At 44.4% G+C, this 24,753-nt stretch overlaps 1 protein-coding gene across 14 annotated transcripts in view; it reads left to right on the top strand.

The window, feature by feature from the left end:
* The window catches only part of DMXL2 (Dmx like 2), a 530,204-nt gene that overhangs the window by 49,538 nt on the left and 455,913 nt on the right, over positions 1-24,753 (top strand). For 10 of the 14 annotated variants that reach the window (XM_053365737.1, XM_053365730.1, XM_053365729.1 and 7 more), the window contains exons 15-28: positions 441-558; positions 2,370-2,489; positions 4,079-4,306; positions 4,809-6,485; positions 7,389-7,499; positions 8,164-8,333; positions 9,545-9,642; positions 10,281-10,446; positions 11,035-11,299; positions 13,071-14,140; positions 15,792-15,983; positions 17,894-17,970; positions 18,998-19,128; positions 22,227-22,475. In XM_053365737.1, coding sequence (XP_053221712.1) covers positions 441-558; positions 2,370-2,489; positions 4,079-4,306; positions 4,809-6,485; positions 7,389-7,499; positions 8,164-8,333; positions 9,545-9,642; positions 10,281-10,446; positions 11,035-11,299; positions 13,071-14,140; positions 15,792-15,983; positions 17,894-17,970; positions 18,998-19,128; positions 22,227-22,475 — 4,672 coding nt within the window. The remainder of the gene's footprint in view (positions 1-440; positions 559-2,369; positions 2,490-4,078; positions 4,307-4,808; positions 6,486-7,388; positions 7,500-8,163; positions 8,334-9,544; positions 9,643-10,280; positions 10,447-11,034; positions 11,300-13,070; positions 14,141-15,791; positions 15,984-17,893; positions 17,971-18,997; positions 19,129-22,226; positions 22,476-24,753) is intronic. The other 4 variants (XM_053365727.1, XM_053365736.1, XM_053365733.1 and 1 more) reach the window with 1 other exon arrangement.

Below are 24,753 nucleotides of genomic sequence, written 5' to 3'. Positions count from 1 at the left end.
CTGGGGCTGATAGGAGTCAGAGTGCGGCAGCACCTGGGGGGCGCTTGCTTGATGAAGACTGGCCTAAAGACTGCTGTGCATTTAGAAAACAAACTGAAAATCCCAGGAATGAGGAGCTGGAACAGCACTGAAGGCACCAAGCACCATGTGGCAGCTGTTCTGGATGGAAGCCAGAGCTGCCTTCTATGTAGATCAAGGGATGGGAAGCCTTTGGTCCTCAAGATGTTGCTTAGCTACAACTCCCATCACTCCTGGCCTTCAGCCATGATCGCTGGGGCTGATGGGAACTGTAATTCAGCAAGCACCAGGTGGGCCAAAGCTGCCCCACACCTGTGATAGCTGATGATACAACGCGCATGGAATATGATTGGATACCTTGTACGTTATTGTGCATAACTATTTGGTGCAAGCTGTTGATTTCTGTCTAACGCTGTTTCTAGTGTGGGTCAAACACGCAATTGCTTCACGTCTTTCAAGAGGACTTCATTTTGGGATACAAACCGCATAAAGAGGATGCGGAGCTGAAAGAAACCGAGATATTTTTCCAGCCCTCCAAAGGTATAGTGAAGCACTCGTACTCTACTCTTATCCATAAGCAAGGAATCTTTAGGGAATGTTGTGGTGCCCTTGGGAGGCAGCAGAAGATCCCTTGCTGGATGGGATCGACTAATGCAGCTTTCTTTTCCTACAGAGGTTAACCAGATCCCCCCAAGCCAAACGTGACCACCATCTTCCTCTTCTGTTCATGCGCCCCAGCAGCCAGGACCCAGCCATTGGGGCTAGTGGTCTTGGATAGCCTTATCCTCTGTGAATTTGTCTAATTCTCTTTTAAAGCTCTCCAAGTTGGTGGCTGTTATGAAACTACATCTTGTGGCAGCAAATTCCATAGTTGAACTAAGTACTGTCTACTTTCCCTAGTTCACTGAGTGGTTCTGGGTCCTTATATTATTGGGGGGAGGGATAAATGCCAAGTTACAGGGAACCAGACAGAGGGCCTTCTCGGTAGTGGTGCCCTCCCTGTGGAACGCCCTCCCACCAGATGTCAAAGAGAACAACAACTATCAGACTTTTAGAAGACATCTGAAGGCAGCCCTGTTTAGGGAAGCTTTTAATGTTTGATGTATTAGAGGATTTTAATATTTTTTGGAAGCCGCCCAGAGTGGCTGGGGAAGCCCAGCCAGATGGGTGGGGTACAAATAATAAATTATTATTATTATTATTATTATTATTATTATTATTATTATTATTATTATTATTTCTCCACCCCCAGCCTATGCATCATTTTTACATTTTTATCATATTCCCACTTACTTGCCTTTTTTCATAAGCATTATCATAACACTTTAAACAGCCATGACTTCCCACAAAGAATCCTGAGAGCTACTGTTTGTTAATGGCGCTGAGAGTTGTTAGGAGACACCCCCCCAAAAAAAAATGGAATTACAATTTGCAGAGTTCCCTGGGAAGAGGAATTGACTGTTAAACTGCTCCGAGAATTGTAGCCCTTTTGAAGAATGAATAGTACGTAGAGCCAAAATTCCCCTAAAGGTATCTGCACTGAGGGCTTGGCAGCTGCTGGGGCTATTCAGAGGTTGTTGTTGTTTAGTCGTTTAGTCGTGTCCGACTCTTCATGACCCCCTGGACCAGAGCACGCCAGGCACTCCTGTCTTCCACTGCCTCCTGCAGTTTGGTCAGACTCATGTTTGTAGCTTCGAGGACACAGTCATTCAGAGGACATTCTCCATATATTTCCAATATATTTCCTATTTGACATCCTTTGCCAGTTGGTAATGCAGTATTTAGTATCTGGTAGCTTTTGGTAGAAAACTTGTAACGGTATTTAACATTGAGCGGTTTCTGACAATTCACGCACTACAACATTTTGTACTGATATGTGCTAAAATAATGCACAAGTTGTCAACAAGCCTAAAACACTCAACTTTCAGATGAGACTTCACTTCCAAAATATAAAATGGAATTTGAAAGTGTGTCCCCAAATTTGGAACAATGAAGTCAGAAGGTTTTCTGAGTTTTTGTGACTTAATTTCGGCCTAATATTAGCAGGTTTTGTTTTTTTAAATTAGATTGGTTTAACTTTTCTTTCTTGCGTACACTTTTAGGTTTATGTATCATGAACATATTACTTAATGATTGACAGTGTTTAAAATGCAGCAGAAAGTGGTATTTTTAAAAATGTGATCCTTATAGCGTGGTCCATGTTTAATAAAATGTCATTGCTGCCCTGGGCATCTTTGGGAGGAAGGCTGAGCTATAGGTTTGTTTGTTTGTTTGTTTGTTTGTTTGCTTATAAATATCACTTACATTGAAATGCCAGATTGCCATTAATATTTGGTTTTGATTTTGGACAGGTTATCGGCCACCACCCTTCTCCGAAAAGTTTTATCTAGTTGTAATCGAAAAAGACACAAATGGGAGTTCCATACTTCACATGTGGCACCTGCATCTTAAATCTGTTCAAGCATGTGTAGGTGAGTGAAGAAATTTCCAGGTGAACATGTATTTTTACTCTAATCATGCACTGCTTGATTTAAGGCATTTTTAAAAATCCTGTCTTGCAGCTGGGGGAAGACAGCTAATAAGACAGTGTATAAAATCCAGTAACAATTCAATAGCAGAATTTGCAAATACCACCCAAGCCTCCAGACAAGCAGAGCTACAGAATAACCCAGTGGTGGAGCATTTGCCTTTTATGCAGAAGGTCCCAGATTCAGTCTCCAGGCGGAGCAGGGAACATTCTATGTCTGAAATCCCAGAGAGCCACTCTCATCCTGGAAATTCAGCATAGAAAATAATGAACTCATTCGGCCAATGGTTGTATTCAGTGTCACACTTAGAACAGTGTTCCATCATTGCAGGCATTTCTGCTTGTGCAACAGAACTTTCCCTGCCTCTCCTCCTCCTGTAAAGGCCCTTTAAATATGATCTGGCGGTTCCCCCAACTAGGGTTGTTTTGCATGCAAGTCCACGGTTCTGTGCGCAGACTGACCCTCCCTCATTTCAGTGGCACAACCTTTGTAGGCAAAAGGGCTGGGCGATGTATCGATACATCGTCTGGGACCAGTTTGAGGGCGAGAGGGCAATGGTGTCTTCATCGCAGGTGGGGCTTACCTGCGCCTTACCTTCCTTCTCTGCTCCCTCCTTCCTCCCTGCGCTGGGAGTGGCAGCGGTTTCACCCTGGTGCCTCGCAGGGCTGGGGCCAATGCTGCTCGTTCCTCCCGTTTTCAACATTGCAATGTATCACTACACCGCAATGTTCGGCTGGTGATACATTGCAATGTTGGAAAGCTGATATCGCCCAGCCCTAGTAGGCAAAGGGTCTCTGTTTGAACAAGAGATGTATTGCACTGATTTTTTTTTAATTGCTGCATTGCTGTCAGTGTGTTAGAATTATTCACTTGTGTAACATTTGTGAGCATTTAATCACGGTATTGACATGTCAGAAAACCCATTACAGGCTTCTTCTTAAGCTTGTGCGTGGTCAGGCTGCATAAAACTGATCAGATCCATTAAGTTACATGCTCCTAACTCTTCAGTGGCAGCTAATGACCATGCTAAGGATTGTAGGATGCCATCTGATGCACATTTACCTGGGCGTAAGCCCCATTGAGCACAGTGGGACTGCAACTCACTTCTGAGCAAACACGAATAGAATACTGCTGCACTCAGATCCTGCCTTCCCATCCAAACAGGATGCTAGACTAGATGGGTCTTTGGCCTGACTCAGCAGGGCTCTCCTTATTTCAGTTTATGCGCTTGTCTGTGGACATGCTTGATAGACATGTGCAAAGAGATCCTAGCAGGAAAATTCTGTCCACTTGAGATTGCTAGCAGCTGCTGTTCAGAGACATACTATGCCCCCAGCATTGGAGGCAAAAAACATATATCAGGGTTAGTAGCCATTGAAGGTGTTGTCTTCCATGAATTTGTCTAATCCTCTTTTAAAGCTTTTCACCCTGCATGCTGTATCTAAACAAATCTTTGCCTATGTTTTAAATGGGAAGTATGTCCTTGTTACACACTGAACTTTTTGTTTGTTTGTAATAATGCATCTTTAAAGCAAAGTCTGCTGAAGTTCAACCATCAGGAAACCAGCTGGGCATACCTGGGCAACAGACTGTCGACTCATCTCCAGATACCTCACCAGGTGCAGCACCCATGCCCCGTTCTTCATCTGTTGCTAATCTTCAGACAGCTAGTAAACTTATTTTGAGTTCTAGCCTGGTCTACAGTTGCCCATTGGATATTCCAGTTGGTGTGGAAGTTGTACGAGCTACTCCTTCTGCAGGTAAAACAATGATTCAATACTTAGTTACACTGGTTCCTATAACTTTGGTTACCAATCTGAGACTTTTGGCAAATTCTGCATTCATTGGTCCGCTGTAACCCCATAGATGCAAAAAAAAATTGTTTGGATGTAGTTTTCACTCTTGTATATTGTGAATTAGAAACGTGAATTAGAAACAAAATGGATTGGAGACTGAAATGTTCGATACTGCTAAGAAATCAAAACAGATCTATCTTCATGCAGGCTTGTAAATAGCCAGTTGCCTGCAGACATTTCCTAGATGGGGAAAGCTTTTTAACTTTCAAGAGGGTGTAAGTTTCACTTGTTTGGACCACAGAGCTGCCACAAATCAGCAGGCTAGTAACTTTTTGCGGGCTCTTAGGAGGCTGTGTTTGTGTCATGTAAATGATGCTTCACCTTGTGAATCACCCTGGGATCTTCAAATGAAAGACGGTATACAATTTTTTATAATGATAATAATAGTAATCTCTGATTCATTTAGGACACCTGAGCTCTTCATCAATTTACCCAGTCTGCCTTGCACCTTACTTGCTGGTTACTTCCTGTTCGGATGACAAAGTCCGGTTCTGGAGGTGCTCTGTTGAGACGGTGGTGAACAGCAGAAATGAAACGAAGGAAACCTATAACTGGAAGAAGTGGCCTTTAATGAACGATTCGAAAGATGACGACAGCAGCACAGTGGGCATTTCGGGAAGGCCTGTTGCTGTCAGCTGTTCCTATACGGGGCGCTTGGCTGTGGCATACAAACAACCCATGCAACACAACGGTTTTGTTTCCAAAGAATTTTCTATGCATGTTTGTATATTTGAATGTGAATCCACCGGAGGGTCAGAATGGGTCTTGGAGCAGACGATTCACCTGGACGATCTAGTGGAAGTCGGGAGCGTCCTTGACTCGAGAGTGAGCGTGGACAGCAATTTATTTGTATATAGTAAAATGGATGTATTTTTGAACAAGGACCGGCACCTGATGCCGAACACCAAGCATTTGGTCCACTTGGACTGGGTTTCGAAAGAAGACGGCTCACATATTCTGACGGTCAGCATGGGTGCCAATATATTCATGTACGGCCGACTTTCGGGAATTGTGACTGAGCAGACCAGCAGCAAAGAGGGTGTCGCCGTCATTACTTTACCACTAGGTGGTAGCATAAAGCAAGGCATAAGGTCCAAATGGGTGCTGCTGAGATCGATAGACTTGGTGTCCTCTGTAGACGGCACCCCTTCATTGCCAGTCTCCCTGTCTTGGGTAAGAGATGGGATACTGGTTGTGGGAATGGACTGTGAAATGCACGTCTATGCACAGTGGAAGCATGCCATGAAATCGGGGGGCAGCGAGAGTGACTGTTTCCTCGGCGAAGACTCCCCCACGCAAGATCCATTGAAGACCAGTTGGATGGCCAAGAAAACCAGCATCATCGACGGAGCGGGCATTGTGGACGATGTTTTCGGAACCCCCACTGTGATTCAAGATGGCGGGCTTTTTGAAGCTGCCCACGTCCTTTCTCCTACCCTCCCACAGTACCACCCAACCCAGCTCTTGGAGCTGATGGACCTGGGTAAAGTCCGCAGAGCAAAAGCCATTCTTTCGCATTTGGTGAAATGCATTGCGGGGGAAGTTGCCATTGTGAAAGACCCTGAGTCGGCCGACGGCGGCTCCAAACGGCACCTCTCTCGCACCATCAGCGTAAGTGGCAGCACCGCAAAGGACGCGGTCAGTACGGGGAAAGAGGGGACCCGGGACTATACAGAGATCGACTCTATCCCTCCGCTGCCATTGTACGCACTGCTTTCGGCAGACCAGGATTCCACGTACAAGACGGAGGAAGCGACCAAAAGGCCCCAAGGCTCACAAGACCATGCCAAAAGGAAGCCAGAGGATCACTATTCGGATCTGTTCCAGGTTCAGCAGGTGACGACGGATGACTTCATTGATTTTGAGCCAGAAAGGAGGGAGCATAAATCCAAAGTCATCAACCTGTCTCAGTACGGGCCGACTTACTTTGGGCGAGAGCATGCCAGCGTCCTCTCAAGCCATCTAATGCACTCAAGTTTACCGGGACTTACTCGCCTCGAGCAGATGTTCTTGGTCGCCTTGGCAGACACTGTTGCTACCACAAGCACTGAGCTTGATGAAAACAGAGATAAGCATTACTCAGGTAAACAACTTGCCCACTTTCTCGTGGAATGCTTATTGAGGCAAGAGGGGAAGATGTGACATTTAGGAGGTGGCGCAAGACATTTTTAAATTAATGTCCGAGTTCTTGTTGACCTCTGATTTATTTTAAATAAATATATTTCATAAATATACCCTGCTTGGGCCCACCCATACATCCCACATGCAATCAATCAGTCAATCAATCAATCAGTCAATCAAGTCAAGTAACCTTTGTTGGCATCACATAAGAACATTCAAAATACATTCAGAATAGATAGGCCAGTGCGATCTCATCGCCACCCCAACGGCACTGTCACCCGCCAAAGGGCAGAAGAGGCGAGCAATCTGCCTCATCTCTGTGGGTTTCCAGCAAGGGCAGGATCCTGTAGCATACTTCGGCGACAGAAAATCAAATACAGGAACTTAGCTACTGTCTTGGTGAGCTCCTGGTCTCTCACCTGTAATAAGAAGCACATAACCTCCATCTCTGGTTTCCATTTTGGAATACATAGATGGTCTAGAAATTGTTGGCAGAGATCGTCATACATTTTACATTTAAGGGCCATGTGAGTTAGAGTTTCCACCAGGTGGGCATCGCATGGGCAGATCCTATCTCCTTCTGCCCAACCCGCAAACCTACCCCAAATCAGTCAATCAAATACCTTTATTGGCCTCACATTATAAAACATTTCAAGTATCTGGAATAATTAAAAAGACAAGTGTGAAGCTATCAAGGGTTATAAGGTCACACTATGGTCGTGTGCATTTGAATATTCTGCTATGCCCTGCATATATAAATTGTTTTGAGAACCTTTTGTTTGAAAAGGCCTCATATGAATGTTGTAACTAAGCAACACGGACACCTGCATGTATTGTGTTTTAACCGTTTGGTGCGTTTTCACAGGGAGAGAAACTTTAGATGAATGCGGCCTGCGGTACCTGCTAGCTATGCGTTTGCATACATGCCTTCTGACATCACTCCCACCTTTATATCGCGTTCAGCTACTTCATCAAGGTAATTCTTTGGTGCGACCTGCCTGATGCGAATCACTCTAAGAAGCAGCAAGCAATGGGAAGAATAGGGTATCTAGTGACTGTGTGAGCCGTTGGGTATTGACCCATGGCAGGGTCTCCTTAGTGATGGCTCCCCGTTTGTGGCGAGGTGCCTCCTTTATTATTCAAGTGCGGGGGGAATATTGCTGCTTAAAAGGTATTTAGTGGCTGAAAAATACGAGGATCTTTGAAATTATTAGTAGTGAGGCTATGGGATTGGTATTTAGATGTTTATAATTGTTTTTAATACCTTGTATTTTATTTTTAGTTGTGTTGCTTAAAGCTTTTTATTTATTTATTGCCCTGGACTCCTTGGGTAGGGAAAAGGACAAGATATACTAGGGTTATGATGACAATTTTATTCACTAGATTGGTGGAATTGGAGGTGGCCACACTCGTTTTTTTGTTAAATTAATGTTCTGAATTCTAAAGTTCTGAATGCACGCTTGTTCCAAAATTTGCATAAAATGAATTTTTTGCATCATTCTTAACAAATTATGGACATACGGCCCCAGTGGCTTTAAATCCAGTAAGTCAAACATGCTCCTACCTCCCCCTAGGCTATTATTTCTGATCTAATTCACCATGTTGTAATTGCCTTGTGCCTGTGATTTCCCTGTGCTTAGGTGTTTCTACCTGCCACTTTGCCTGGGCTTTTCATTCGGAGGCAGAGGAAGAGTTAATCAACATGATCCCTGCAATTCAAAGAGGAGACCCCCAGTGGTCCGAACTAAGAACTATGGGTATAGGCTGGTGGGTCAGAAACATTAACACACTCCGAAGGTGCATGGAGAAGGTAATTTGAGCCATTCTTGGTGATAACTGGAAGGTCATGAGCCTTTGAACCTGCCTTGTTCCAAGTTACATCGTGGTGAGGCATCTCATCCTGCCGTTATACAAATCTATGGTGTGGCCTCACTTGGCGTACTGGGCATCGTTTTGGTTGCCTGACCTCAAAAAGGATATCGTAGAGCTGGAAAGGGGCAAACAAAATGGCAAAGCTTATGGCAACGCTTATATAGGAGCTTGGGAAAATTGCATCCCCGAGGCTCTTGTAGTTTGGCAGAAGTAGATTAAGCTATTGGGTGTGTGTGAGAATGGGAAGAGAACTCTTAAAGAATGCGTCAAAATGGACATCCACTGGTGTGCTTTTGAACTGCTAGGTTAGCAGGAGCTGGGACAGAGCAACAGGAGCTCACTCCGTCGCGGGGATTCGAACCGCCAACCTTCTGATCGGCAAGCCCAAGATGCTCAGTGGTTTAGACCACAGCGCCACCTGCATCCCCTCATGCAGGATGGGTCTCTAAGTGGCTACTAGTCATAATGGCTGTGTATTTCCATCCCCTTGATATCTTGGTTGCCATTTTCTGAACCTTTTATAATAGCTTTTTTGGGATGAGGCGACCAGAACTCAGCACGGTATTCTGAATATGGTCACACCATAGGTTTGTGTATCCAGTATGCTTAGAAATGCTTATCCAATATGCTTAGAAATGTTTCATGTTATGGTATTATTTTGTCCAACACTGAGCTATATCAGTTTCTATATTTAAATCACTATCTCTGTATTCAGAAAAGCATGCATAGGATCAATATTCCTGCTAATCAGTCAATTATTATTGTTTACCTACCTACCCTGATATACTACTTTCCTTTTGCAGAAAGGCTTTTGGGTGGGGAGCAGGAGAGAGAAGGATACTATGATTGACAAAAATCAAAGGCATTTTATTAGTTTGCTATTTCATTTAGGAGCTTGAAAAAAGCAGATATGATAGAGGTAATGGCACCAGCGATGGCACCATACCTTTTTGCTTCTAGGAAAGAAGGCAAAACAAAGATGGGAATATGCCCTTTTGCTGCTTAGGGAAAGCAGTTGAAGGCAGGTTGGTTGGGTTAAAGGCCAGAGGCAGACCTGCAGATCGCCTGCAATTTGCGTAGTTTAATCTGCTTGCAGCCCTTACTCTCTGTGATCCTGTGGACTTTTTCTTTTTCTCCTAATTATGACAGGTTGCAAAAGCAGCATTTCAGAGGAACAACGATGCCTTGGATGCTGCGCTATTTTACCTTGCGATGAAGAAAAAAGCAGTGGTGTGGGGTCTGTTTCGGTAAGTCCCATTAACCTGGCCTTTCCCTCTTTCCTCACGGGTGGCGCTGTGGTCTAAACCACTAAGCGCCTTGGGCTTGCCGATCAGAAGGTCGGCGGTTTGAATCCTCGCCATGCAGTGAGCTTGTGTTGCTCTGTCCCAGCTCCTGCCAACCTAGCAGTTCGAAAGCACGCCAGTGCAAGTAGATAAATAGGTACCACTGCGGTGGGAAGGCAAATGGCATTTCCGTGCCCTCTGGTTTCCGTCACGGTGTTCCATTGCGCCAGAAGCGGTTTAGTCCTGCTGGCTACATGACCCGGAAAGCTGTCTGGACAAACGCCGGCTCCCTCGGCCTGAAAGCGAGATGAGCGCCGCAACCCCATAGTCACCTTTGACTGGACTTAACTGTCCAGGGGTCCTTTAGCTTTATCTTACCTTCCCTTGAAAAAAACCCCAGTTAGGATATAGGCATAAGCTTGTATAAAATTATGGGGACTTGTGCCACTTTTCGAGTTGATACTCTGCTTCCTGTGCAATCCTTCTTCATGTTGACTCAGCAGTGAGTCCCACTGAGTTTGAGGGGCCTTACCTCTGGGTGAATGTGCACAGAAGGTGCAGCCCTAATGGACATATCTATCTCCCTTTGTTTTCCAACACAGGTCTCAGCATGATGAGAAAATGACACAGTTCTTCAGCCATAATTTCAGTGAAGATAGATGGCGCAAAGCAGCTTTGAAAAATGCTTTTGCTTTGCTGGGGAAACAGCGCTTTGAGCAGTCGGCTGCCTTTTTCTTGTTGGCTGGGTCACTAAAGGATGCTATTGAGGTATTGTTGCCCCAAATACACGGGTGTTTTTGTTGTGGTGGTTTATAGGTTCTTCTGTTCATTCATATATCTGTAGTACAGTCGTACCTTGGTTATTGAACAGCTTAGTTCTCGAACGTTTTGGCTCCCCAACGCCACAAACTCCTTGGAAGTGAGTGTTCTGGTTTGCAAACTGTTTTTGGAAGCCGAATGTCCAACGTGGCTTCCGATTGACTGCAGGAACTTCCTGCAGCCAATCAGAAGCCATGTTTTCGTTTCTGAACATTTTGGAAGTCGAGCGTGCTTCCAGAATGGATTCCGTTCGACTTCCAAGGTATGACTGTAGTCTCTTCCCTTCTCCCAAATTTTATTTATTTATACTTTTCAAGTATGTACATTTCACTCATTTTATACATTTCACTCATTTTTCATTTATATTGACATTTCAAAACTTGGACCCATCTTCCTTTTGCGACTCTAAATTGTTTTAAACTGTTTTTCACGTGGTGTTATATTCGTTGCAACCTGCCCTACGCGTAATAAATAAACGCAGAAATATTTGTAAATTAAAGTGCGCTTATGGAACCTTGATGTTCGTTTTCTCCATAGGTGTGTCTTGAGAAGATGGAAGACATCCAGCTAGCTATGGTTATCGCTCGTCTGTATGAATCCGAATTTGAGATCTCCTCCACCTATACAGCCATCCTTTATGAGAAGATATTGGGCTGTGAGAAAGATGGAAGTGGATTCAGCTGCGCAAAACTGCACCCGGACCCCTTCCTTCGAAGTCTTTCCTACTGGGTAATGAAAGAGTACACTAGAGCACTCGACACTTTACTGGAACAAACACCAAAGGAAGATGATGAAAACCCAGGTAAAGACTGTTTCAGATCAGGGGTGTAGCGTGCTGGGGGAGGGGCAGCTGGGCCGAGTCCCGGGCACACAATTCGGACGGGGTGCGAACCAGGCATTCCCCCCGCAGGGATCCCCTCCCTTCCCCAACCTGTCTGGGCCTGGCCTTGCCGCTATATCCCCATCACCCTCACTGAATGGCTGCCCGGCCAATGTTCAGTGGATGCACCTGCCAAGGGCCATGTTGGCCAGTTCGGCTCCCCCATGCGCAGGCGCACAAGTGGTACACCGTGACCCTGCGAACCCTCTGTGCCCCACACTTGCCCAGCAGTGTTGGCAACAAAGGCTGGGTCGACGCAGCAGGTTTTATGTTCACCCTCTGCGCCACACCCTGGGCACCGGCAAAGGCTGCAACACCACTGTTTCAGATTGTTAGGAAAACCTCAGTCTTGGAAGGAATGTTGCTTCATTTCATTTACTTATTTAACGTACTTGGTTGGTTGGTTTTTTTCATTGCCCGGTGCCAAAAAGACCCTCAAGGCAACTTGCAGCAAAAATATAACACAAATAAAATAGAAACTTGCAGAGAACAAATAATAATAATAATAATTTATTATTTATACCCCGCCCATCTGGCTGGGCTTCCCCAGCCACTCTGGGCGGCTTCCAAAAGAATATTAAAATACTGTAATGCATCAAACATTAAAAGCTTCCCTAAACAAGACTGCCTTCAGATGTCTTCTAACAGTCTGGTAGTTGTTGTTCTCTTTGACATCTGGTGGGAGGGCGTTCCACAGGGAGGGTGCCACTACTGAGACGGCCCTCTGCCTGGTTCCCTGTAACTTGGCTTCTCGCAGTGAGGGAACCACCAGAAGGCCCTCAGTGCTGGACCTCAGTGTCCAGGTAGAATGATGGGGGTGGAGACGCTTCTTCAGATATACAGAACAAATGGAAAGGAACAATAATTAAAACAACCAGGCACTAAATACAAAGCAAGCAAACAAAAATTAAAGCCCCAGCAGCCCTACAACATTGGCAGTGATCATGGTTATATAAATATAATTAATAAATTATATATAATGTATTGCTAAGTAATAATAATCACCCCTAGAAAGAGAAAAGCCAATAGATAGCTCCAAAGCTCCAAAACAAAAAATTAAGAATCAAATAATGGGCTAGAATATTGTGGAGTGACCATAGATTGCTGCGTGTCAGACTATATTCTGAACCTCCCATTTCTGATTGTCACATTTTGCAGCCTCATGAGCCCTGATTTTGTGAAGCAGTTTCTCCGTTTGTTTACAGCAGGAGAGTCACAAAACCTTTTTGGCATTGGAAGAATCACGGCAGAGACTCATGTTTTTTAAAAAGGAATATTAAAATTGAAAACCATTTTAAAAGCCATTTTCGGGCGCACAAAAACACGTTGACATCACAGTGGAATACCTATGGGACCAGTCAGTAAGAAGGGTTTTTGTTTTTGTTTTGTTTTTAATATAAGAATTTATTTATTTTTTGACAAGGGAAAAAAATCCTTTTGGCATCCCGATAGTTCAAGGGGGGGGGGGGATCATCGAACCAGTCATTAAAACTTGCAATTTTTTCAATGACAAATTTGGGACGAGGTATGGGGTTGGCAAAGAAATGGGGTGCAACCCACAGGACAGTCACCCCTGATTTACATGTATGTATCCCCCCCCCTGCTCTAACCCCAAAGACTTTCCAGAGCTGCTTTCAATTATCATAGCCATTATGACTATTTCTGATGTGTCACGAATCTCTGATTTCTCTAGTCATTGTCAAATCGTGCAATCCTGTGGTCTTCAGTTTCTACAACTACCTTCGCACTCACCCCTTGCTCATCCGAAGAAATTTTTGCCTGCCCGATGGGGCCTTTGCCACTTTGGGATTGCAAGCCGAGAAAAGCTTGATCGACAGAATCAATCTTATTGAGAGAAAGCTGTTTTTCACTACTGCAAATGCTCATTTTAAAGTGGGGTGTCCCGTGCTAGCCCTCGAAGTCCTTTCCAAGCTCCCCCAAATAAGCAGCAAATCCAATATCTTCATCAAGACAGAAGAAGCCGATAGTCCTGCTGCGCAGAACGGTGTGAAATTGGAACCCAAGGCGTCGGGCGAAGGCAGTGCCGCAGACTGGTCGCAGCCCGGGGAGAGCTCAGCGGATTTGACCACTCAGACGGAGTCCGCAGCCCTCGTTGACTGGAGTAAGCCAGCAATAACGTTTGAGGATGAGCCTCTGAAATTGGACTGGGGGGAAGACAAAAGCAGCTCGCAGGAAGAGGAGGAGGAGGATGGTTTGCAAATGAAGGGCTCAAAACAGGAAGCAGAAAGTGCAAAGCAGGCCGGGAGAAGCCCAGACGACGATGCGTATATCGACGACATCGAAGTTGACGTGATCGCTGAGCAGCTGAAGTTCCGAGCGTGCCTCAAAATCCTCATGACGGAGCTCAGAACGTTGGCCACCGGCTACGAGGTCGACGGAGGGAAGCTCCGCTTCCAGCTCTACAACTGGCTGGAGAAGGAGATTGCCGCTCTGCACGACATCTGCAACCACGAAGCGCGGGGGAAAAGCGAGGGCGAAGCAGGCGCCCAGATAAACGGGGACCTCCTTGACCGCGAAGAAGTGGGGGACAAGGGGGACATTGGCTCGTACGAGCGGCACCAGATCGAGCGGCGTAGGCTGCAAGCCAAGCGCGAGCACGCAGAGCGGCGAAAGTGGTGGCTGCAGAAGAACCAGGCCCTCCTGAGGGTTTTCCTAAGCTACTGCAGCCTACACGGGGCACAGGGCGGCGGTCTCGCCTCTGTGAGAATGGAGCTCAAGTTTCTGCTGCAAGAATCACAGCAGGTAAGGCCCAGTTTCCGTTCTCTTTTTTTATTGACTATACAGTGGTACCTCAGGTTACATACGCTTCAGGTTACATACGCTTCAGGTTACAGACTCCGCTAACCCAGAAATAGTACCTTGGGTTAAGAACTTTCCTTCAGGATGAGAACAGAAATCGTGTGGCGGTGGCGCGGCGGCAGCAGGAGGCCCCATTAGCTAAAGTGGTGCTTCAGGTTAAAAACAGTTTCAGGTTAAGAACAGACCTCCGGAACGAATTAAGTACGTAACCAGAGGTACCACTGTAAATTGTACATATACATATATTCTTGATTTCTCTACAGCATAAATTCTTAACTTAACACATTATGCATCTTCCCATACAAATCTTTTTCCACCCATGACTTCCCACCACCTCACTGCAGCTTTCCTTTTACAGATCTTTTTCTTACTGTGTTCATTATTCTTTACTGCATTTAATCCTCCCAATTCTTTCTCTTTCCATTGTACTCTTTATAAGATTTAGTCAAAACGTAACCAGGATATAGTTTGAGAACAATGTTTTTTCATGTAATCTCTTATACATAGCCAGTCTTTTTTGGCTTTTTGTGTGGGTCGGCCTTTAATTACCTCCGTCATTCTTGCCAACTCTAAATATTGACAAAATTTAAGTTGCGAGAATGGTAATAGCAAAGAATTGGAAAGGGGATAGCGTTCCAACACTATCCCCTTTCCAATTCTTTGCTATTACCATTCTCGCCGCCGTTGTGGCATACAAAAGTACTTTCTTTTTCCCTCAGGGATGTTAATATCCATAATTCCCAGGAGGAAGGCTTCTGGGTTTTTTTCAAATGTGATTTTAAGAATTTTTTTCAATTCATCATAGGCAGAGTTCCAGAAATTTTTAATTTTGTTATACTCCCACCACATATGTAACCTCGTTCCCTCCTCATGTTACACCTCCAGCAATTGTTCAATTTCGATTTATAAATTTTTGCCAGTTTACTAGGGGTCATATACCACCCATATAACATTTAATAATTATCTTCACCAAATTCATACATTTTCTCTAACGTTTTAACAATACATTCTATTGGGTTTTTTGTTAGAATGACTAGGTCATCAGCAAAAGCCTTCACTTTGAAGGATTTATTACCTAGCGTTATACCTTTTATTTCTGATTCATTTCGTAGAGCTGTCAGTAAAGTTTCTAGTATAATAATAAGTGGTAGCGGAGAAAGGGGACACCCTTGTCTCGTCCCCTTACTTATTGGAAATGTATTTGAGATTTCATTGTTTATAGTAAGTTTCCCTTTTTGGTTTTCATAAATTGCCTTTATCCCTCTTCTAAATACTTCCCCTATCTCCATTGTCTCCAATAGCATTGTCTCCAAGGTAAGGCCAGTTTCCTTTCCTTTTGCAATGCCTTTCTCTTGGTGGTTCTACCTCGGTTGCAGTTTTAGCAGCAATCCCATTTCTCAATCGATTCCATTCATATTATATGAGCTGGGGAGAAACTGTGGCCCTCTACATACTTGCTGGACTACAACTCCCATCACCCTTGAGCATTGGCTATGCTGGCTGGGACCAATGGGACATGTATTGTGTGATCTCAGACTGCTGTGATGCTTGTAGTCATGTGACACTTTTTGGGGCTGTGTTTTTGTTCCACTAGGAAACGACAGTCAAGCAACTCCAGTCGCCCCTCCCGTTACCCACCACACTACCGCTACTGTCAGCAAGCATTGCTTCAACAAAAACGGTTATAGCCAACCCTGTGCTGTATTTAAACAACCACATCCACGATATCCTTCATACTATTGTGCAGATGAAAACGCCACCCCATCCTAATGTTGAAGACGTAAAGGTAACGAATGGGGAAATGAGCTTTTAGAATGTGAAGAGTATGGTTTGATGCATGTTGTAGCAAGAATCCGGGTAGCTTGTCATGGTCGTAGAGTGGTATTGTGGGCACGGGAACCTTGGTTCAGATCCTAAGCAGAGCAGAATAGAGCTAATTTTTGAGGGCCAGTGTGGTTGGAGTGCTGGACTAAGGGTTTGGATCCATGCTCGTCCATGAGATTTGCTGGGTGACTTGGGCCAGTCCCAGTCTCTCAGCCTAACCTCCCTTACAGGGTTGTTGTGAGGTTAAACGTGGACGTGGTTGGTGCTGTGGTCTAAACCACTGAGCCTCTTGAGCTTGTCTTTTTTTTTTTTTTACTAATCTTTTTATTGATATTTTGGAAACAACATCAAACAATACAAAGAAGAAAAAAGACTGAAAAGAAGAAAAACAAACAAACAGACAAAAAACAACAACAACCTATAAACATAAAACAAACAAACCAACCAACATAACATCACTCAGTTGACTTCCTTCCATCTCAGTTTAGGCAAAATAAACTCATAGCTTATCTGCAGTTGTATTATATCAGCTCTTTACATCGCAGGTTTTAAATTCCGCCCAGTGTGATTTTGGTAATACCTAGATTGATTTCAATGTAACTTACAAATTTACTCCAGTCGTTCGTAAACTTAACGTTTTTTTGATGCCTGATTTTTTGTGACATTCTAGCTAATTCTATATACTCAAATAGTTTCATTTGCCATTCTCTAATGGTGGGGATATTTGAAGTTTTCCAGTTTTGCGCTAACAAAATCCTGGCGGCCACCATTGCATATTGAAAGAATGTTGAAAGAATGTCATTCTTTCAAACATTCTTCCAAACATTCTGCCTCTTGGGCTTGTCATTCAGAAGGTCAGCAGTTCGAATCCCTGCGACAGAGTGAGCTCCCGTTGCTCTGTCCCAGCTCCTGCCAACCTATCAGTTCGAAAGCACACCAACGCAAGTAGATAAATAGGTACTGCTGTGGCAGGAAATTAAACGGCGTTTCTGTGCGCTCTGGCTTCTGTCATGGTGTTCCGTTGTGCCAGAAGCGGTTTAGTTATGCTGGCCACATGACCCGGAAAGCTGTCTATGGACAAACGCCGGCTCTCTTGGCCTGAAAGCGAGATGAGCGCCACAACCCCATAGTCGCCTTTGACTGGACTTAACCATCCAGGGGTCATTTAAAAAAGAAAAGAAAAAAAGAAAACCATAGAGAGGAGAGGTGAACCATGTATGTCACCTTGAGCTCCTTGGTGGAAAGCAAGATATAAATGAAAAAAGAGTCGTATACACACAGGGGTTTTATGGTGTAAGCCCTGCTTGAATGTACCTGCCTGACATAAGGCAAAGCAAAACCTTGCTTTGTGCAGGATTCAGACTGAATACTAAAGAGCAACAAATCGCTGAACCCCACATAAGAGCAGCAGTTATGTTCTACTTGCAAGATCTGCTGAAAGGGGTGCATATTTAGTTACTCCAAACCCACAAAAGGCTTAAAAGACTGTGGGTATTTTTTTCATGGGTAAAAAGGTAAAGGACCTCTGAACAGTTAAGTCCAGTCAAAGGTAACAATGGGATGCGGTGCTCATCTCGCTTTTCAGGCCAAGGGAGATGGCATTTATCTGCAGACAGCTTTCTGGGTCATGTGGTCAGCAGGACTAAACTGCTTCTGGCGCAACGGGACACTGTGATGAGTGCCAGAGCACATGGAAACAGCGTTTACCTTTTTTTCATGGATACTTTCTGCCTCTCATGCACAGCCACACCTCCAAAACAGCAGCTTTTCATGCAAAATCAGTTTGCCCAAAAGTTCAGTGCCATGCTAGTTTGAAAAAGCATATCTTAATTACACCCCTGTAAAATAAATGCTGTATTTTTCCTCTTTTAGGTGCATACCCTCTATTCATTAGCCGCTTCCCTTTCTGCATCTATTTACCAAGCCTTGTGTGACAGCCACAGCTACAGGTAATCTCTTTTCTGTGCTTAGTAGGTTGTATGAGGACTCTCTGCTTCTGATCAGGGACAGTCTAATAATTCTAAAATTAAAAAGGGAGATTGTAAATTGTAGTCGAGAGTAGTCATAAACTGTGTAGTCACTTGCTTTATATAGTCTCATCTTGCTTGTTTGTGACGGTTGTTCTGAATGTTGACAGTGGTTTTAAGGCACTAAGCTCATTGTATGAGGATGCAATCAGAATTTTTAAAAAGGCTGCTTCTCCCAGCTAGTGTGGTGGAGTAAAGAGCCCTGGTATCAATTTATTTTGTAATGAAGAGAATAATCACATAGACACTGATCAGAAGAATAAAGAAGCTTTCTGCCTAATTGTAAACAGGAATCTTTAGATGAAACCTGGTTGGGTCTCATGGAAAGGGTTTTGATCCAGAAGAAGTGTGCACTAATGAAAGAGGAAGGGAGGTTATTTTTTCCTGTTTCTCCAGCAGTCCCTTTACCAGCTTTTCTGAAGGGTTCCCTCACTGTCTGGAGCTGATCTGGGGGGATGCAGGGAGAAGGGGTAATTGGCCAAAACCATCTTCCTTCTCCTTCTGTTAGCAGACACTCCACTGAATCAAAAGCCTTTTTGTGACTAAGATAGGTTAAGCAAGTTCATGGAAGGAAAGTTTGCCTCCCCCTTCTGTCTCTTCTGCCACCCGCTCTGGGGAGTTTGTGGGGGGTGGCTGCTGGAGGAGGAAAGGGATAGAAGCTTGCTTAAGTTAACTTATCTTTAGATCCATGCCCAGTTTGGGGCTGACTCCTTCCTCTCCCAGCAACCCTCTCTCTAAAGAGGCCAAATTGCACGGGAAGTGATGCAGACAGAAAAGACATGAAACTTTCCTTTGGTGAACTGCCTCAAGCTACCTTAGGATCATATTCAGTGAGTCCAAATGCGCCAATTGGAGCCCACCCTTTATGTGCAAAATCTTGAAATGGATATTGAAACTCAATTGCCATTTTTTGCCACATTAACAACAACAAAATCAAACTTGTTTTTAGCAGTCAGACAGAAACAAATCAGTTTACAGGAATGGTTTATCAAGGACTGCTGTTGAGTGACCGTCGCAGACTGAGGACAGAGAGCATTGAAGAGCATGCTACACCAAATTCATTGCCTGCACAGTGGCCTGGTAAGACAACTCACCTTCCCTAACAATAGGGAAGTTTTTAATGTGCGACATCTTAGTGTATTTTTGGTCTTTGTTGGAAGCCGCCCAGAGTGGCTGGGGAAACCCAGCCAGATGGGTGGGGTACAAATAAATAATTAATTAATTAATTATTATAATAATAATAATAATAATAATAATAATAATAATAATAATATCATGCAAGTGCTTCAATAGGTGTGCAGTCATACCTTGGTTGTCGAACAGAATCCATTCTGGAAGTCCGTTCGACTTCCAAAAATGTTTGACAGCCAAGGCGTGGCTTCCGATTGGCTGCAGGAGCTCCCTGCATGCAATCGGAAGCTGCCAAAGCTGCGTCAGACATTCAGCTTCCGAAGAACATTTGCAAACCAGAACACTTCTGGGTTTGTGGAGTTCGGGAGCCAAAGCATTAGAGTCGCAAGGCGTTCAGGATCCAAGGTACAACTGTATAGGCTCGATTCAAAAACCAAGCCAAACCATGAAGTTGAGGAAGCTTAACTACTGTTTGGCACAATGCCTGCATCGACAAGCCATTGTTTGTTTTCATATATTACTAGCAGTGAGTGGCCATGTGGCTTGAATTCCTGCATCTAGTTATGATTCTGTTTTCATTCTTCCACTGGATTTCTTCACTGGCCAGTTATGAATGACCACCTGTAGATCATCTGGGAACCATATAGATATATGGAAAAAAGGGTTAGATAAAATCACTGTAAATTGTTGTGATGATTCAGAGAAAAAATCACTATAAATTGTGATGATTCTGAGGTTTAATTTGAAATCAAGCTGGATTTGAGTTTGTTGGTGTCTCTGGCAACCTCTCTTACATCACGGATGTTGGCTCATATTATGGATGTATGATCTATATTGTTTTATTGGTACTGTCGCCATAGGTTTGTCATGGCCTTTGGCTACAACAATAAACTTAAATTGTATAATTATTAGGGGAGGCCTAAGATTTGAGTCATATAAATTAGCACAGGTATGTTAACTTATACTGAGTCAGATCCATGGTCTGTCTAGCTCAGTATTGCCTGCACTGACTGGCAGCGGCTCTCCAGGATTTCAGGCTGGAGTTTTCCCCAGCCCTACCTGGAGAGGCCAGGAATTGAACTGGAAAACTACGGCTGAGCTACAACTCTTCCCCTGTATGCAAGTTGCGTTCAGATTTACCGTATTTTTCGCTCCATAAGGCACACCTAGTTTTTAGAGGGGGAAATCAAGAAAAAAATCCATCCCGCTCACTGTCTTGGCTTCCTCTTTAGCTGTGCGCAACCTCTCCAGCCAGGAGGGGCTGCGCGCGGTTATGGCAATACCCCCACCTCCCGCAAAAGCCCACAGGAGCCGCGCACCCTTTAAGGAGCGCGCGGCTCCTGCGGGCTTTTCTACGAGGAGGGAGAAGGGACTGACTGGCCGTGTCAGTCCCTTCTCCCCCCTGGGGAAAAGCCTGCAAGAGCTGCGCGGAGCTTGTGTGCGGCTCTTGGAGGCTTTTCCTGCCTGACTCCCCCCTGCATTCGCTCCATAAGACGCACACACATTTCCCCTTACTTTTTAGGAGGGAAAAAGTGCATCTTATGGAGCGAAAAATACGGTATGTGATGGGCAAGGGCCCCTTTTCAGTAGCAAGCAGTGCCTCTGCATATAGGCTCACTTCAGCTTGATGAAAACCCTGCAAATCATGCGTACAGAGCCTATGTGCATGGAACATGCCAAAAGTGGAAAGCACAATCCTGATCTCTCACACAGGCACAGCTTTCTTTACTGTCTGCCTGCACGGGGCTTATGTGATTACTGAAACACTGCTTGGATGAAACAAGCCGGCTGCACAATATGCCCAGCTTACAAGGAGATCCTGTTGAATTTGCTAATGCCATCAATGTCTGAGTAATGAGGGGATTTGAAAAGCTTCTTTGAGGTAGAACTTCCCTCCCGTCTCACCCTCAACTGTTTTTCACTGTCCAAGTGAAGACACTTCCTTGGCAAAACTTGGAAGCATAATCTAGAAAGCATGTGCTTTCCTCAGGAGACAGATTTGCTATCTGATTTCTGCTTGGTAATAGTTTTTAGCTCCAGTTTATTGTAATGCTGCTTTTATAAATGGGGTGGAGGTAGTGGTTTTGTATTGTTTTAATGTAACTGTTTTTTTGTTTTTTTATATAGAAAATTCAGAACAGAAGCTATTGGGTATCTTAATAACTTGGTACATATATAAAATGGATTTCCCAATTTTGTCTTTAAAATGTAATTTGGAAGGAGGCCGGAGAAAGTTCTGTTCAATACACATTCTGTCATCTGGACACTTTGGGTTCATGTTTGCATGATCATATCTTGGCGCATTAAGTGGAGATAGTTCTATTATTCTTATTGCTGTTATTCATTTTTTTTCATTATTTATATAACAATTAATTGCCAGGGTGACTTCTAAGCAGTTCACAAGTGTAGACCACTTTAAAAAAACTTGTATAATTAAAATGCACCCTATAACAATTTGATGAAAACATTAAAATAAGCATCTACTATTCAAATGTATAGGGACGTGGGTGGCGCTGTGAGTTAAACCACAGAGCCTAGGACTTGCCGATCAGAAGGTCGGCGGTTCAAATCCCCACGACAGGATGAGCTCCCGTTGCTCGGTCCCTGCTCCTGCCAACTAGCAGTTTGAAAGCATGAAGTGCAAGTAGATAAATAGATACTGCTCCGGCGGGAAGGTAAACGGCATTTCCATGCTTCTCTGGTTCACCAGAAGCGGTTTAGTCATGCTGGCCACATGACCTGGAAGCTGTACGCCGGCTCCCTTGGCCAATAAAGCGAGATGAGCGCCGCAACCCCAGAGTCGGCCACGACTGGACCTTATGGTCAGGGGTTCCTTTACCTTTACTATTCAAATGTATAATTAAGCAAGCAGTTAAAAGAGGAGATTCCAGTCAGGAGACCAGAAGGATGCTTGTCTAAACAGGTGTGCCTTCAAGAGCCGGTGGTGTGCCAATACTGATGGTGCCTCTCATATTTCAGTGGGGAGAATGGACAAACACATCATAATCTAATGTGCCCATCATCTCTTCTCATCTTTGTTTTTGCAGGTGTGAGCTCACTCATAAACCTCTTAAATACAGCCCAGGATGAGGACCAGCCAAAGCTAAATGTCTTGCTTTGTGAAGCTGTTGTAGCAGTCTACCTAAGCCTGCTGATACACGCTCTGGCTACCAACGCTTGCAACGAATTGTTTCGACTAGCAGCCCACCCCTTGAATAACCGAATGTGGGCTGCTGTCTTTGGAGGAGGAGTAAAACTTGTGATCAAACCAAGGCGGCAATCAGAAAATATTCCAGGTAGCGTATCTCCTAGGAGACTGTAAACACGGGGGATGGGGCAGGCATTGGGAATGAGAATTTTGTGAGTTACAATACAAACTTCAAAGCACAATCCTGGAATCTAAAACACTTTACTTACACTCCTTTTAAGCTTGGGGGTATTTTGCTCCTTCACAGCACTGTGGAAGCATTTGATGTTCTTGAAGCATCCTCCTGCATCAGGGATGGAGAACATGTAGCTCTCTGGATATTTGTAGGACTCCAACTCGCATCAACCCCTTCCAGCATGGCCATTGACTGGGGTTGGTGGGAGCTGTAGTCCAGGAACATCTGGAGGGCCACAGGTTCCTCATCCCTGTCCAATACGATGGGAAAAGGTCTTCAGAGGCCCCTCGATTGCATGATTTTAAGGGTCGATGGTATACATTTCTCTATTTGTGAAATGGGGGCTGCTCCACAAGCTCACTTTGGACGTTACCTTCCTGGCTTGCTCATCTAAAGCTTAACAAGGCAGGAATGAGCACCAAGCCTGCACATTCGACCTTTGCCCTGCCAATACCCCCTTTGCATGTTGGTTTCAATGTTCTGATCCTGATTAACTTAAGCTACTGTTTCCTGTTGCGTCCTAAATGAGAAAGTGTGATCTAGCTGGCATCCTGTAGGGGGAAGAAACTGACAATACCCGCCAAGCTACCAGTAACTCATCAAATGTAAACTCCTGTAAAATAAGCCATTTCCCAATGTATTTTTCACTTCATCGGGTTTAAAGCACTTTGACAGCAGTTATTCATCTCAACCCTGTGTGCAGAAGGCTTCTGTTTTTCAGTTTTGGCAGTATTCGTGAGCTGGCCTACCAGCATCCTTTTGATTATATTATGCACATGGCACTTTAAATAGATAGAATGTCCTGCATGCAAACATTGAGGGTCGCATCCAGTGTTTGTCCTACTCAGAGTAGTCCCACTGAGATGCATGAATAGCCATGCCCACTACACTGAATGGATCTGATGCAAGTAGGGCTAGCATTGATACTTTACCATTTCTTAATCTTCCACTCAGAATTTACGTTAGCTTCACTGCGTAGATGTGTTACTTTCAGTGGGATTTATTTTCAAGTGAACATGCATAGGACCTGGTTGTTTGGAACTATATTCTGAGTTGGAATTATACAGTGGTACCTCAGGTTACATACGCTTCAGGTTACATACACTTCAGGTTACAGACTCTGCTAACCCAGAAATAGTGCTTCAGGTTAAGAACTTTGCTTCAGGATGAGAACAGAAATTGTGCTGTGGCGGCGCGGCGGCAGCAGGAGGCCCCATTAGCTAAAGTGGTGCTTCAGGTTAAGAACAGTTTCAGGTTAAGTACAGACCTCCGGAACGAATTAAGTACTTAACCCGAGGTACCACTGTACTCTTTTTAAAGGCCTAACTGCCTAGTGGGCAAAGGCTGTACAGATGAACACTTCATAAATGTGTTGGCTTGGAATCCAGAGGTTGCGTTAGAGGAAACTGACACAGTGAGACTTCCTGCCCACTGCTGCTGCTGTGCCCCTTAGGAAGTATGTGGTATTTGTGACAGGGATGGATGCATTGGAAAGGGAGAATAGGAGGAAATCAGGTGAACACAGCTTGCACAAGAACATTTTCAGCAAAAATTGTTGCCACTTACCCATTTTTTAAAAAATTGTGTTCAAAGCAGCGTACAGCAACCAGAACAATACCATATATCACAAAATCAACAACTGCAAGAATAATCTCATAATAAGAGCACCAATAAAGCAGCTCCATAGAGTAAATGTAACAGCATACAAGAAAAGAACAAACCGGTCTCGGACGAATCCTAGAAAGACTGGCATGCAGAATATAGATGCCGCCATACAAGACCATTCAGATACAGTGGTACCTCGGGTTACATACGCTTCAGGTTACATACGCTTCAGGTTACAGACTCTGCTAACCCAGAAATAGTGCTTCAGGTTAAGAACTTTGCTTCAGGATGAGAACAGAAATCGTGCTCTGGCGGCGCGGCGGCAGCAGGAGGCCCCATTAGCTAAAGTGGTGCTTCAGGTTAAGAACAGTTTCAGGTTAAGTGCGGACCTCCGGGACGAATTAAATACTTAACCCAAGGTACCACTGTACTAGTAAAAGTGCAGTGCAAGTACCTAATTTGTTCTTAGGCCAAGGATTTATGCCCTGAAAATACCAGCCTTACTTCTATAGTCCTTATGACCACAAGGAAAGGCTTGACTGTCTGTGGGCAACGAGTGGTAAAATCTCAGGAGATGCTAAGTAAG

Source organism: Podarcis raffonei, chromosome 14 (assembly GCF_027172205.1).
Source record: "Podarcis raffonei isolate rPodRaf1 chromosome 14, rPodRaf1.pri, whole genome shotgun sequence".
Lineage (NCBI taxonomy): Eukaryota > Metazoa > Chordata > Lepidosauria > Squamata > Lacertidae > Podarcis > Podarcis raffonei.
This window is presented reverse-complemented; position numbering and strand designations above follow the sequence as displayed.